This window comes from Drosophila elegans, unplaced genomic scaffold, assembly GCF_018152505.1.
Source record: "Drosophila elegans isolate 14027-0461.03 unplaced genomic scaffold, ASM1815250v1 contig_397, whole genome shotgun sequence".
Taxonomy (NCBI): Eukaryota; Metazoa; Arthropoda; class Insecta; order Diptera; family Drosophilidae; genus Drosophila; species Drosophila elegans.
Window position 1 is genome coordinate 3,888,755 of NW_024545782.1, and position 10,187 is coordinate 3,898,941.

General features: G+C 41.0%; 3 protein-coding genes across 4 annotated transcripts; 1 reads left to right on the forward strand and 2 right to left on the reverse strand.

Annotated features, from left to right (window-relative positions):
* Positions 1-476: 476 nt before the first annotated feature.
* On the forward strand, positions 477-1,963 carry LOC108135295 (oxygen-dependent coproporphyrinogen-III oxidase). The gene has a single exon (XM_017255979.2). The coding sequence runs from the start codon at positions 592-594 to the stop codon at positions 1,762-1,764; it is 1,173 nt and encodes a 390-aa protein (XP_017111468.1). The 5' UTR covers positions 477-591; the 3' UTR covers positions 1,765-1,963.
* An 890-nt stretch (positions 1,964-2,853) lies between these two features.
* Positions 2,854-3,670, reverse strand: LOC108135189 (small ubiquitin-related modifier 3). Of its 2 annotated transcripts, none has more exons than XM_017255810.2 (2): positions 3,545-3,670; positions 2,854-3,424 (listed from the first exon to the last, which is right to left on the reverse strand). In XM_017255810.2, exon 2 carries the CDS (start codon positions 3,345-3,347, stop codon positions 3,075-3,077), a length of 273 nt encoding a protein of 90 aa, XP_017111299.1. In that variant the 5' UTR covers positions 3,348-3,424; positions 3,545-3,670; the 3' UTR covers positions 2,854-3,074. The 2 variants fall into 2 exon arrangements, with proteins under 2 accessions (XP_017111299.1, XP_017111300.1); XM_017255811.2 differs by having other exon boundaries at positions 2,854-3,464; positions 3,545-3,645.
* Positions 3,671-6,608: 2,938 nt separating this feature from the next.
* Positions 6,609-8,537, reverse strand: LOC108135281 (U1 small nuclear ribonucleoprotein 70 kDa). Its single transcript, XM_017255962.2, has 2 exons — positions 8,383-8,537; positions 6,609-8,306 (listed from the first exon to the last, which is right to left on the reverse strand). The coding sequence occupies exon 2, from the start codon at positions 8,260-8,262 to the stop codon at positions 6,913-6,915; it is 1,350 nt and encodes a 449-aa protein (XP_017111451.1). The 5' UTR covers positions 8,263-8,306; positions 8,383-8,537; the 3' UTR covers positions 6,609-6,912.
* Positions 8,538-10,187: the final 1,650 nt, after the last annotated feature.

Genomic DNA, 10,187 nt, shown 5'->3' on the forward strand with positions numbered 1-10,187 from the left:
TTTTACAGAAAAAAGTGTAAGAAAATATTTTGAAATCCATATTCATCTGCCCTTCGAATTAAAGTAAAACATTTTTAAACATCTGATTTTTGTTAAATTAATATGTACAATCATATTCTTAAATCTATTTTGGTGTGTTTTAGAGTGTATTATTACGCTTGACCCATTTATAATAATAAAATATTAAAAACTTAAAATAATAATAAACAATTTTTTTTCCAAACTATTTTTGGTTGCTTTTTACATTAACTAAAAAAAACTACTATTATTATGACCGCAGCTGTATATATCCAAATTAGGAATTTTAAAAGTCGTGTCAGCGAATTCGCCATTTCTGACTTATTTCTTACAATATAGGCTTGCGAAGTACAATCTAGACCACGGAAAAATATCATTTAAACAGCCCTAATAAACTACATAACTTATGTTTTATTACGAACAATTTCAAACCTTAGACAGCCAAATGTCAAAGTAGGGTCACACTGGCGACTATGCAACTAGAAATGCCGGTGAAAATAGATAACAAACAGACTGCGCTGAGGGAAAGTACTTAAGTTAAGTTACAAATTTGAAGTAGGCGACAGCACAAAAATGAACGCACTTCGTCACACGATATCCCTTGTGTCGCTGGGCACCTTCCAACTGGTCCGCCGAACCAGAGGCCAGCATGTCCAGGGCTTTCTTCTCGGCACCGGACTGGGCCTGGCCAGTTTTTCGGCGGTCACGTACGCACACTCCGCAGAGGCGGTCAACCCAAAGGTCAAGGGGGTTCAGCTGAACACCTCGCGGTTCATGGCCGAACCCATTACGGACTCCAAGGAGCTGCTTGGGGACAAGGATAACATGCGGCACCGCATGGAGCTGCTGATCATGGAGATCCAGGCGGAGTTCTGCCGCGCCCTGGAGGCGGAAGAGAACTGTGGTCAGAAATTCAAAGTGGACCGCTGGGAGCGGGCGGAGGGTGGTGGCGGCATAACGTGCGTCCTACAGGATGGCGACGTCTTCGAGAAGGCGGGTGTTAATATATCCGTGGTCACCGGATCCCTACCACCGGCTGCAGTGCAGCAGATGCGGGCACGTGGAAAGAACCTGAAAGAGGGCGCCGCCCTGCCATTCTTTGCCAGCGGCGTGAGTGCCGTGATCCATCCGCGGAATCCCCATGTGCCCACCATTCACTTCAACTACCGCTACTTCGAGGTGGAGACCGCCAAGGGGGAGAAGCAGTGGTGGTTTGGCGGCGGTACGGACCTGACGCCGTATTACCTCTGCGAGAAGGACGCCTGCCACTTCCACCAGACCCTGAAGTCCGCCTGCGACAAGCACGACGCCACCTACTATCCGCGCTTCAAGAAGTGGTGCGATGACTACTTCCGCATCAAGCACCGCAACGAGAGTCGCGGCATAGGAGGCATCTTCTTCGACGACATCGACTCGCCCAACCAGGAGGCGGCATTCGGCTTTGTGGCCAGCTGCGCCCGGGCCGTGATCCCATCCTACATGCCGCTGGTGCGGGAGCACAAGAACCAGGAGTATGGAAACAACGAGCGCCAGTGGCAACTGCTGCGCCGGGGACGCTACGTGGAGTTCAACCTGATCTACGATCGAGGCACCAAGTTCGGACTATATACGCCCGGTGCCCGATACGAGAGCATACTGATGTCACTGCCCCTGCACGCCCGCTGGGAATACATGCACGAGCCCAAGTCAAAGTCCGAGGAGGGCAAGTTGATGAAGGTCCTGAAGAACCCCAAGGAATGGGTGTAAGCCTGGCGGCGGTTTTAATTATTGTTAAGCGGGAATTGGTGCCTTCACTGTGTGTACATACATATTTAAACATGACATTCTTAACTTTTGACTCCTAATAAAGAAATGTAGCTTATACCTATCACCCTACTGAACAAATTGGCGATTGTAAATAAATTATGAGACCTTTAAATAAAGTAAAAATTATTATGTTTTAAAAGCGAAATTTTCTTTGATGGTGAAGTCTATTCACTAATTTGAAAACAAATAAAATGAAGGAATTGGTGTATCTATGTATGTATGAGCATGTTTATGTTAAGAGAAATTTTTTTTAAATCTTTTGGTTGTTTAAATCTCTTTACTTGATGTAGCGATAGCGCCTGATGGGCGTGTAAAGTCGGCGTTTAGAACTAACAAATATCTCGAAAATGAATTGGGAACGGCATTACAAAAAATTGAAATCTTTCGATAAGTTATAGTATTGAGTCTTGGTAGGTCAATACTTTTTTTTTTAGCAATATTTAATAATTATAAAAATAAATTTATATGGAAAGATTTTTTGTTTTAATATTTTGGCTGTCATTTCGACATTATTTTTATTTTATGCATGCCATACTTATTTTTACACAACTGTACTTAAAAAAACTGATATGTATACATACATACTTACATGGTGTACATACATACGCAATAATCATGTAGTCTTGGAAATACGAACATACATGGTGTGCTAGTAAGTCGAAATTTTGAGGTTATAGTTACCTCTATGCACTTTTCACCCAGAAGGTTCCATAAAATGACGTCATATTCTATTTATATGCATTACTCGAACTTTGAGGTTATGTTTTCCCAGACTTTGCAGATTTGCCGGTGTACATACTGATGTATGTACTTTTCCCGCAAATTCAGTGGGCCCGCTGTGTATGTATACCATAATACACGCACACATACGCGTTCAACCCAATCCTGCTCGCACACATGGGCGCATTTCACATGAGTGCAATTGAATGTGTGCGTGTGTTTGCGTGGAAAGAGGGATATAAAGCGGGAAATTCACGCCGGGTTTACAAGGTAGAAAAAAACGACGATCAGGCAGTAAAATAATTGATATAGTTTATAAAATGCTTTATTTCCCATTTTCTTGTCTGCAATAGTTTATCTCTCTTGTGGTCTTGCATACAGACAAAATCTACAGTTGTACTAAACGCACTCGTTCCAAATGAATCTTACTGCCTGTTTTGTTGGTTTCTTCATTATGTTGTTGATTCTTTTTTTGTTTTTTGTTTGTTGTTTGTTAGTTATAAAGGGATGAGTAACTTAACTAAGTATATTTAATGAGCGCCGCCGGTCTGCTGCTGGTAAACCTCGATGGTGTCGCCCTCCTCCATCTCCAGCGAAGTTGGAGTGTCGTTCTCGTTGATGGGCTGTCCGTCGAAGCGGAAGCGCACCACCTGCATGGAGAGTCCGGCACGGTCGCAGTAGGCGTTCATTAGCTTTCGCAAGGGTGTGTGTTTCTTGATCTTAAACTGGACAACGGCATTATCCTGGCCAAGCACCTTCAAGTTGATGTGTTCAGTTTCGCCGCCTTTCTTTTCGTCAGACATGTTGTTTTTTTTTCGATTCTCGTCACTGCTGCTAAGTGGTCAAAGAAGTTTTTGCGGAGCGTCGAATGCCGGGCGTGCTGTACGAGAAACGAGACAAAATGCCGCACAGAACACGCGCTAATTAGCGAATCATAAGCGTAAAGTTTTCGCAATGTTGGGGGAGCAGTCGCTAGGCGCGTTTTGCTGCGAAAAATTACCTATTTCTCTCGGGGTATGATGCTCGCCGATGGCTGTTGAAATTTTCCACAAGCGGCTTCCTTTTGCTTTCTGCTACACGCCAAAAAAACTAGAGCTGGAACCAAAATCGATGCTTATTCCATTCTATCGATGTTTCGTGATATTTGGCAACATCGATCAGCGTGCAATCATCGATAACATTGATATTTCCAAAAGGGTAGAAATTTTGATAGCCTAGTACCACTAATCATATACTCATGTGACGAAATCTGTAAATATTATAAATATTGTATAAATCATGCAATAATAAATAATGTTATATTAACAATTACAATCTTTATAGATTCAAAAAAATCGTTAAGGGTGTTCCGAAACCGATTGAATAGTTTTGGTTACCTGAGTATTTTTCGTTAAATTTTCTGCAAAACATTTAAGGAATCCCCTTATTATTTTTCTTCATGAATATCACTGGCTCTATAAATATCGTTATGTCGTACAGATATTCGTTTGTTCACATTGCACTTTAGGGCTAACAAACACTATTTTGTCAATAACTTTAAAAACAAACCTATTTTTTCGAGTCCGGTTTTTTTTAAATAAGTTAATGATGAGAAAAGAGAGATATTTTAAGAAAAATTTTAGGGTTCCCTCTTTGTTTTAAATATGTTATATATCTATTTTTTTAAATATATTTTTTAATATATTTAGTGCTTTTTTTTTAAAACAAAAAATAATAATAAAATTTGAAAATATAGAAGTTGTCTATATGATATCGTTTTCTGATGTTAATAAAATTAAAAGCGTAGTTCTGAACTAAAGTTACATTTATTTTATAGTTCTAAAGGGAGCCATGTATATGTTATAGTCGACCGAATTTAATAAAATTAAAACCGTTTTTCTAAAATCTTTAATCTTTGTCGAATAAAAAAAAATTAAAAAACAAAATAAGTTATAATTTTTGTTAATTTTTTTTCCGATTGTTCCTATAGGAGCTATATGCTAAAGTCGTGCGGCTTATTTCGACTCATGTATGTAGGTATTACCTGCAATAGAATGACGGTAGTAGAAGGACAGACGGACATGGTTAGATCGTCTCTGCTAGTGATGCTGATCAAGAATATATATTCTTTTTAGGGTCGGAAATGTCTCCTTCACTGCGATCCAAACTTCTGACTAAAATTATAACACCTTCTGCAAGGGTATATCTTCTGAAATTTTGATTGGACAAATATTTGGAACTTCACAACGTTCGTTTCCATTAGATTCCATATCTATACCATAATTTGTTGATAAGCGTCAACCGTTGAGCTAATAAAACTAAAAAATACAAATAAGTAACAGTATTTAACTTATTTCACGAGAACCAGTCCAAATTTGATTAATTTCTTATTTATCAGATCTTCGAAATATTTATAACTTTAAAACAAATGCAGTATCGGGGCAGCGGTTTTCGGAGGTGTCGCCAAATTTATAAATAAAGTGAAACACTTGGATTTCAATTATTATTATTTGACTATAATTTGAACGTCCAAAATTTATTTAGACCTGTAATCCCCAAGGATGTTTAAATACCATTACACCTTACAGTGTAGGGGTTTAGTCTTCGGAATTTTTAAATTGCTTAATTAGTTTAAAACAGTCATAAGTTAATTGACACACACGCCGAGCAAAATTAATAGGAAATAAAACTTGTTTCGATAATATGAATTACTTAAATATGTTCGAATAGAGAAAAAAATCGAAAATTACCCTGTTCCTTAATATCAATTTCACATTATTCAAGGGTAAAAACTATATATGTTTGTTGACCTGTGAATATCTAATTTATTTTGTGCTTTTTGTGACTGCAAACGGCATGAAAACAGACTGAATAGTCACAGGTTCTCTCACCTTTTCGATTAAGACTAGATTCTAGATCCTAATTAGCGGAAATGTCTCTTTCAGAGCATTTTAAACTCCTTACAAAATTATAACTCCCTCTGCAAGGAAGAGTATAACAAATACAAATCATCTTTTGGAACTGAGCGGAGGCTTCTAATTAAATAAAACAATTTCTTTTGGCTTTTAAGAGAAAATGTTGTGTTTATTAGACGATAAAATCTAAATAAAGTAACATTGAAGCCCAACCACAGTCTTAATTATTTGGTAATAGGTAGGTAACTATGTAGTTAGACGAAATTTTGTTCCCAGTAAGCCGCAACGTTTTATATCTTACAAAAGCAGTTGAGTGGGTCTTGTCTGCCAAACAATACGAAAATAAAAGTCCCCACAATTTTGTCAATATCCACGACCTAAACTGACCTGACTTGATCTGACCAGTCGTTACCATTTACCAAACCTTTGTGCAGATTTATTTTCTATGTGACTTTCGGCCGCGGGTTCCTCTTCAGTACGATAACGATCAGGGCAACGTACATGAAAAGATCGAAATGGTAAAATTGGTTACAGACATAATGGATAAGTAGTTGCCACAGACCATCAGAGCAGTTCGCAATGTGTACCAAACAAAGGAAAGCTGCCTTACACTCGAAGAAATCTTACCGGGAAACTTACAAGCCGGGTATTTCGGTTCGAAAGGATTTTAAATTTAGCCCGATTTAACTTACACACCACAACCGGCAAACCCAGAGCGGAGAAGAGGAGGGAAGTATCGGTAGCTGTCTTGATTCTAGAGCGGTCCTAGAACGGTAGACGCATGGATTAGTGAGGTTTGTGCGTAGACCAAATTACCTGGTGTGGGCTTGAAATATTGGACTTGGGCTTTGTTTACGAATTCTTACGGAACTAATTTCCGTTTTGGATTTCTGTTCGATTAAATACTTATACTTTGCTTTCACACTAGTCAGATTCAGATTTTCAATTGATTGAAAACTGCAAAAAACAGAGAAAATAAAAGGCACGGGTTAGTGCAAGGGTTTGTGTTCAAGTTGCTTTTGTTGAGCTTAAGTTAAGTGAGTAAGAAAATCCCAGGAACCACCATGGGATAATACCGTATTCGACTCCGACCGATTCCAGCTGCTGATTCTCCGTATTCCCTTGAACCCCCTTACCAAAGGTGGGGAAACAAACACATGTAGGGCTAGCTTTATTTTACTTACTTTTCTTTCATATTCATTTGTTAAGAGATACTTATAAATTTAAATGATTTAAGCTACGCACACATTAGTGAATTCTGGCGTTTAGCGGTCTGGGTTGTAATAATGTTGTTCTGCTCGGCGGCTCTCCAAGCTGTACCTTAAAATTTGCTGTGTAAAATGGAACCGTAGATTGCTATGGTTACTCTCTCCAGGATTGCTGCGCCTCGAGTCAAATGAATAAATAGTTCCGACCCATGCACGGCTGATTTCTACAATTATTAGCCTTAAAAGATGGCTCCGTGACTCTTTCTCTATTGACGCCACCAGCTCGGGTCGCTGGAGCTTTGCTGGCCGTTGTCGGGATTGGGATTCGGATTGGCGTTGCCACGCCCCAGAATGGGCGGCGGCGGCACACTGAACATATTGTGATGCGCAGGCGGCGGCCGGAACTTCTCCTCGTTCTCGTCGTCGATCTCCCTCTTGATGGCCGTGTTCTGGTAGTCGAACGTCGGATAGCCATCGTCGATAGGCTCCTCCTTGATCTTGATGACGTCCATGTCGCGGAAGTCGGGCTTGCGCTCCTTGACATCGCCGCCGGCTCCGGTGCCACGGTCTCGGTCCCTTCGCTCTCTCTTCCGTTCGCGTCGCTCCCTTGAGGACTCCCGTTCGCGGGATTTGGAACGCTTCTTCTTCTTCTCGCGCTCACGATCACGGTCACGTTCGCGCTCCCTTTCGCGCCGATCCCTACGGTCGAACTCGTCGTACCGTTCCCGGCTGCCCGCTCGGCGTTTTCTGCGCTCGCGGGAGCGGCTTCGCGACCGACCACTGCTTGCTACAGCGCCACGTCCGCGATCTCGTTCTCGATCGCGTCGCTCCCTGGAGCGGGAACGACGTCGTTCTGCCCCGAAACCACGTCCAGACCGAGCCTCCAGTCCATTGGAGCCGCCACCAGCACGGCCAGGACCTTCGCGATCCTCGCGCTCCCGCTCCAGCCGGTAACGCTCGCGCTCTCGCTCGTTGTCCTCCCGACCAGAGTGCTTGATGTTGACGTCGTTGCCGCCACGACGCGTACCGCCAAGACCACCACCCAGGCGACGGGGCAGCCAGCCCTTGACCGTGCGAGCCCGCTCCACATCAACCAGGACACGCTTGCTGTCGATCTTCTTACCGTCGGCGTGCTTGTAGGCGGCGTGCATGTCCCGCTCGTGCTCGTACTCGATGAAGGCATAGCCCTTGGGTTTACCTGACTCCTGGTCGTGGATCAGGACGATCTTCTTGATGGGGCCGTAGAACTCAAACTCGCGTCGCAATTTGGACTCGGATGTGTCGTAGTTGATGCGGGCAATAAACAACGTACGGAACGGGTCCTCCGTGGCATTCTTGATCTCGGTGGGATCCCAAAGTGCGATCTCCCGCTCCAGCTTGTAGGCCACCTGCTCGGCCTTCTCGCGGCGGCGCCGTTCCAGCCGCTCCTGGCGCGTTTCCACCGTTTTAGGCAGCGGCGTGTCCTTGGGGTCCTCGAAGTCGGCCATGAACTTTGCCACTCCCAGGTAGCCGCGGGATTTCTTCTCGTGTGGCAACTTGTCCACCGGCGGCATAAACGGTATGGGGTCCCGCGCAGCGAAAAGCGCCAGCAAATTCGGCGGTAGATATTGGGTCATTTTGGGATCGTTTTTTGTTATTACCTTTTCCTGAAGTTCCTCGTCTGCGAAAAAAGGCACATTGAGGTTAGGTTTCGATTTGTTTACCTGGATGGAGTAAGAAGCACACAAGCCACTTACCTTAGACAGCCATCCGCTTAGCGAGAATAAAGTCGTATGTGTGCTTCGACTTAGCAATGCACAAACTATAGAATAGCTTGTCCGAAAATTATTTCCCAATTTTTCACCACTTTTTCGCCTGGCTTGTGTAGTAGAGGTGGTAAACCACCGATGCCAATATCGATGTCATCGATGTTTCTAAAACATCGGTTACATCGATGTTTGGCGTGCAACATCGATGTTTTTCTATTTCTAATTGCGGGCAAGACGGACATGTAAATTGTAAGTGTAAAATATGTATTTAATCTTATCACTTTAAATATTTATTGTGTTAAAATTTAGTGTTCTGTCTTTGGTGGTGGATAAATTTCTGAAAAGTAGTATCCTGAATCAATTTGCCCAAAAAGAGGTATATTTAACATGAATAAATGTTCAGAAAAAATGTGATTATTTTAATATTTATGGTAGTAGTAGGCTGTAAATTATGCTGTGATTCAGTATTTTTAAAGTATTTAGATAATTTATATTTGGCTCTTTTGTGATTTAATGTAGATGGAGATACATTTTTCACCAAGTCAGCAGTTTTAACGGCAATGACTTTGAATGTAATTAAATGAACAAATGTCAATTCAATAATATGAAAGTTTAGGAAGGTATTGACTTTAATTTGAACTGCTGGGAAGAAAGCTGGAGAACCTACAACGGGCGCCGAAAAACAGTCATCATCCATCATAGGGCAACATTGTGAATAAATTAGCTGAAAAATTGTTCGCTTGTTAATTTAGTTTTTATAATATATATTTAGTTTTGCGTTTGTTTTAATGGCGGGAAATTTAATTTTTAAATATTCCCCTACAAAGATTTACAAGTTTTCGTGGCGCCATCTCATTGTCAAAACTATTCGCTCTGTATCTCTAAATAAGCGATCACCAAGGGCCTATCTAATAAAATAAAAATAGTGTTTTGCCTGCAAAGCAGCGACCGAGCAGTAGGAGAGTGGCGCCAGTGGAATCATTAAATAAATAACTTCAAAAAAACAAGCTCGATTTTTTAAACTTGTGTCTTACGATATATATTATCGAAACATACACGAGAAGCCCATTAACTATGGTCTGACATGTCTCATAGTGACATGACAGACTCATTGGAACAATCATTAATTGAATTGAATTAATATTGAATTGAACTTGAATATTATTCAATATTCTTTGACTAATGGTTGATTATTTTAGAATTAAGGTTTTAGTTGCATTACACTCGGAAATTATTCTATTAAATCTAGCAAATATTGTAGACCCAAAAATCCGTCAATGTACCTTTTTTTAATCGGAAATACTATAAAAATATGTTTAACGGTTTCTAATAATACTTTTGAAAAATTTTGACCGACAGTTGGCTATGTTTTTGGCTAGATTTATTGTTTTTCGAGGTCATGGTTTAGTTACTTTTTTTCTCTTGTTTACCAACGCATCTTCTCTTCTGCCTTCCCGCCAATCGTTTTTTTTTAGTGGCCAATCTTTTTTTTGAACAATAATAAGTAATTATAATTTAAGTCGATTATTTTTAGAATGGCACAAGTTTAATAACTTTGTTAAACCCCTTTGTATTATACAAAGTCTGTAACAAGGCAACGTTACCAGCACTGATCGCCAATTCCTTCCTCTCCACCATCATTCGCTGTGGTATTTTTTTCGGTATTTGGCGCTATAACTATCCCGCTTACTCATCGCTCAAAGCCGAATAACGGATCTTAATATTGAACTTGTGTTAAACGTGATTTCGTTCTTTTGCATAGTTTGAAATTTCGACCCGATCAAAAGTGTTCG